Source organism: Pteropus vampyrus, unplaced genomic scaffold (genome assembly GCF_000151845.1).
Source record: "Pteropus vampyrus isolate Shadow unplaced genomic scaffold, Pvam_2.0 Scaffold160, whole genome shotgun sequence".
Lineage (NCBI taxonomy): Eukaryota > Metazoa > Chordata > Mammalia > Chiroptera > Pteropodidae > Pteropus > Pteropus vampyrus.
Genome location: NW_011888941.1, coordinates 1,309,834 through 1,314,432, shown reverse-complemented (window position 1 = coordinate 1,314,432; position 4,599 = coordinate 1,309,834). Strand labels below are relative to the sequence as shown.

Genomic DNA, 4,599 nt, shown 5'->3' with positions numbered 1-4,599 from the left:
ACTCCCAGTTTTTAACCAAAGTAGACTGCATTCTCCAGTCTCCCTTGCAGTGAAAAATGTCCATATGATTAAACTCTGGCCATATGAGGCCAGGCCATGTGATATAACTGGAAGAATTGTGTGGAAAAGTCTGGCAACTTTGGTTGGGAGGAAGCTAGTACATATGCTTTGTCTCTTTATAATCTTTGTTCCTACATGCATCCTGGAATGTGCACATAATGGCTAATGTTAGAGTAGCCACTTTGGTCTAAGAGACAACTTTGGAAACGGAAGTTGTTAGTGGAATTAACTAGACAGATGGTCCTGGGACCACAAGGAGCCTGTGGAGCAGAACTTATTTATTAAACCTACAGTGTCTACCTCTGGATATTTGCATAAGAAAGAAATAAGCTTTTCTTGTATTAAAGCCACTATTGCTCCAGGTGTCTGTAATAGCTGAACTCTGTGTGAAGGGACACACTTTGGCACAGCATAGGAGGCATTTACAACTCCAAAAAACAACATAAGTCAACAAGTCACGCATCCAGAGTGACCTAGAGCCACTGCATAATGCGATAACATCAGGCCTCCTTACTTGTCTCTCCAAAAGTTGTGACCCCAGTGTCCACAAACATCTTCGATCCCAGTCTTCACATGATCAAAAAACTAAAACGAAAATGGCAGGCTTATTAATTTGTATCTGAAATCAGTAATTTCCACTCTATTCTTATCATGCCTAAATTTCAAAGACCCTGATAATTTTGCTTCTTTTTTTTTTTTAACTGAAAACAATAAAACAATAATTAATCTTCAAACAGATTGATGTTTGTCACATTGGTATCAAGCAAATCTTAGATTATCTTTCTCCTCATAAGTGTATTTGTAATTTTGGAAAATAGAAAATATGGTAATAATCTTCCAGTTGAAACATTTTTCATGTTGAGGGAAATAATAAGAGGGGACCCTTTGTCCCTATATTCCTTAGTTCAGTAGGCCAACTTGGAGAAGCCACAGTGGGGTTCCATATGCCCGAATCAGGCCTTTCTCGGCCCTCCCTCCCTACAACCCTCTGCCATTTCCCTCTTCTTTAGGAAATAAGTCCATGATGTAAAACTGTTCGACCATATCCAACATTTTTTTTCTTTTATCATTAAAATCGTTATAGTACAATAAAACCTACCCGACAGTGGATTTCTTCACTGACAGCTTGCTGTTTCTTATTGGCCCTCTTAACATCAAGAAACTCTACCAGTGGCCGAATGGTTATTCCCTGCACATAAAAAAGAAAGTGAATTTTCTCATAAAATAAAGTTAAAAGTTAAAGAACAACTGCTATCCTCTCCAAAGCTCTGATAACTAACAAAAGATACCCTGCCCCCAAGATTTAACACAGTATATACAACATGTTGTTAATTTTTTTCTTCCTCTTCAATAGCTGCATATTTTCAGAGGACCACATCCCAATGCCTGCTACTAGAAACAAAACAATGGACAAAATGCAAGAAATTGAAAACATAATTTTAAATAATGCTAAGAAATAGAAAGAGAAAGAAATTCTACAAAATAATTACTATCCAAGTCAAGAGTATCACCTACTTGTTATTCACAGGAAATTTTTCAATGATTTTTACATGCATTAATTTATCAAAACAATTTTAATTGATTATCTACTACATACATGTCAGGGGCTTGGACATTTGGGACTTAGAGATGGTTAGTTAAGGACTTCGGCTCTAGGACTTTGTGGTCTTACGGGGAGAAAGATATACTAAAAACAGTTACAAAGTGGGTAAGGGAAGAACTAGAGAAATAAATAGAGAACAGATCTATTTAAAAATAGCATGAAAGCTCAATAAAGTGACTAGACATAAAATCAATATACATAAATCCCTCTTATATACTAATTTAAGAAAAGGACAGAATAAACACCTACATAATAACAATGAAAATTATATCTATATCCTCATCTATATATATGTATATATAAATATATATATAAAAAGAGAGAATATATACATAATAGTATGTACCAGTATATAAATAATACATTAAATATATAGTAGTATACTATATATACTAAATACATGTGTATATTTATATATTCTCTCTATATATGTAAATATATAAAATACTATATAATCCGACCATAAAATGCACAGAACCTTTACAAAGAGAACTATAAAACTTAATTAAAGAATATTAATATTAAAAATATTTGAATTTTCAAAAGACACATATAGTTCCTAGATGAGATTATTTAACAATATCATGATGATTATTTTATCTCAATGTCCATGCAGTACAATAACATATCCCAAAAGATTTTTAACAGAGTTTCAGAGGTTTGTTTTAAATTAGTCTGGAAGAGTAAATGTAACCAGGAAAAATTTTTTAAAAAAAGAATGATGGAGAACTTTTAGATAGCAAAACAAACTATCAGCTAATATATTTAAAATTATGTGACACTAGTACTGAAATAGGCCAGGTGAGGAAGGGGTAAAATGTGGAGTTGACAAAGGTCCCCAGCTTTCTTGCTTGGTAGGTAGGCGGCTGCCACTGCTTGGCATAACGAATACTGGTATACGAGGGGTTGTTGGATATTTTTCGGGGGAGAAAGGTTGGATATGTTGAGATATGTTCCCTGCCACATATTTGATGCCCATCTCATCTTTCTATACATCTTTAAGTTTAAGAATGCCTTTGATAATATAAACTAACTGTGATACACACACACACACACACATACATACACACATACGCATTTGGTTTATTCCATCAATCCAGCTTTGGGCATTTTTCAGTCTAACTTTAACTTTCTAAAGTGTGAACTAAATTTGACTGAATTTAGTGAGACACACCTTGTGCTCTATTTGTGTCACTTTCAAAGTCTACCACTTTCAAGTAACATAGGAGGTAATAACAGTTTTCCAATCAACACATATTCTGTAATGTGTAACTTGTGTAAATGAAAATAGTTATAAATGTGGTTTATGAAGATGGATTTCATCAGATTCCAGCTATCATAAAGCTACTAGTTTAATAATAACTTCAGGAAAAAATATTAACAAAATCAATGCAATTTTTAAAACTATATAGTGTGTTCTAAGGACATGGGCATGTTTCACATGTTTTTTTTCCCCAATCATTATTCATTTAGTAAATAATAAGTGAGTTCCCAATATCTGTAGGGCATAAAAATAAAGATAAAACACAGGGCCAGCCTCAGTCTTTTTGTTGGTTCTATCCACTAAACAGATAATCTAGAGATAAATGGTCTGTCACAAATAAAACAAAGTGATCAACTATATGAAGCAAGTGTGGCCTGGTGCCCAGATCAACTCAAGTTTCTAAAACTACAACATATTTTATAATTAGTTTATAATTAATAAAAGTATCGATTATATACAATAGACCACTAACACTATCTTTTAAAAATATGTATTTGTTTAAACGGTTCCTTTTAGTCATCATCCCTTTTCTCTTTGAATTATTTACAGTTATCATGTCATGCTCAATAAGAATTATCTGATAAGTTCTGCCTTATTTCCTCTCTTTCCTTTCTTTTTTCCTTCCTCAATCCATCTATTTTGGAAGTAGAGTCCATGGCATCTGTGTGTGTCCTATTAAATTCCCTAAATTGGACGTTGTATCTGAGGAAACTGAGTCTCTGGTTGGGAGAAACAGAGGAAACAAAAAAATACCTTCGAGAAGGCACCTTATTCACCACATTGGAAAATTTCTAATTTAGGTCACTTGGGGAGCAATCTAATAAGGCCTAGAAAATTAGCTTGTTACCATCCATGTAGGTTAAAAAATAAAGAAAGCCCTTGGTTTTCTGTCAAAACACTGCAAAACATATTTGCAAAGCCCAAGTTAAATTTTTACCCATTCTTTCGGCTTTGGCACGATACACATGACACCTCAGAGCCAGACCGGATGATAGGGACTCATTTAAAAACAAGCAGGGGCAGCATGACAGCGAGGTGAGATTTGTTTTCTACCTTGTTCCATCTCTGCTTTCCTCCCGCCTCTCACCCTTCAGCTCCTAGCACCATATGAAAAAAGAAACACTGTAAATTAGATAATGAGCATTAGTTTGGTTTGTCCTTTTGAAAGAAGTTGATTTTTTTTTCTTAAAATTCATTTTTTTAAATGAAATTGGGAAGAACTGCCTTATATTTCTTTGCTGATTAAGCAGCCAATATCCAGGAAAAAAACTTGAAGAAAAATTCATTTTTTAAAAAAATATCACTACCATTGCAATGCTATCCTACACAAGGTCTTTGTCACATTCAAACTTGATCCCAGAGATCATAAACCCAGCTGTATATACAGCATTTGTTTGGAATGGAAAAAGCGAGACAAGAATCATAAGTGTTTGCGGAGTTCACGCTCTTCATTCCGTCTTGGGGCCCTCAGTTTATCTCTCTTTTGGAACTTAGCACATTGCCATATGTCTTACTGTTCCCCTAAGCCATCTTTTCCTGTTTTCTGTCATCAATGTTCTCTCTCTACTGTACCACCGGATATCCAGACATGCTGCTATGGCTCCTATCTTTGAAAAACAGAAAGAAAAGCCCTCTTTCGGCACATATTCCCCTCTGGTTATTACCCCTGTCC

The 4,599-nt window shown here is 34.5% G+C and overlaps 1 protein-coding gene across 1 annotated transcript in view; it reads right to left on the bottom strand.

The window, feature by feature from the left end:
* SLC9A2 (solute carrier family 9 member A2) overlaps positions 1-4,599 on the bottom strand; it is an 82,475-nt gene that overhangs the window by 14,531 nt on the left and 63,345 nt on the right. Inside the window, exons 6-7 of the mRNA XM_011370130.2 lie at positions 1,160-1,249; positions 575-645 (exon numbers count right to left, since the gene is read on the bottom strand). Of these exons, the coding sequence (XP_011368432.1) occupies positions 575-645; positions 1,160-1,249 (161 nt within the window). The remainder of the gene's footprint in view (positions 1-574; positions 646-1,159; positions 1,250-4,599) is intronic.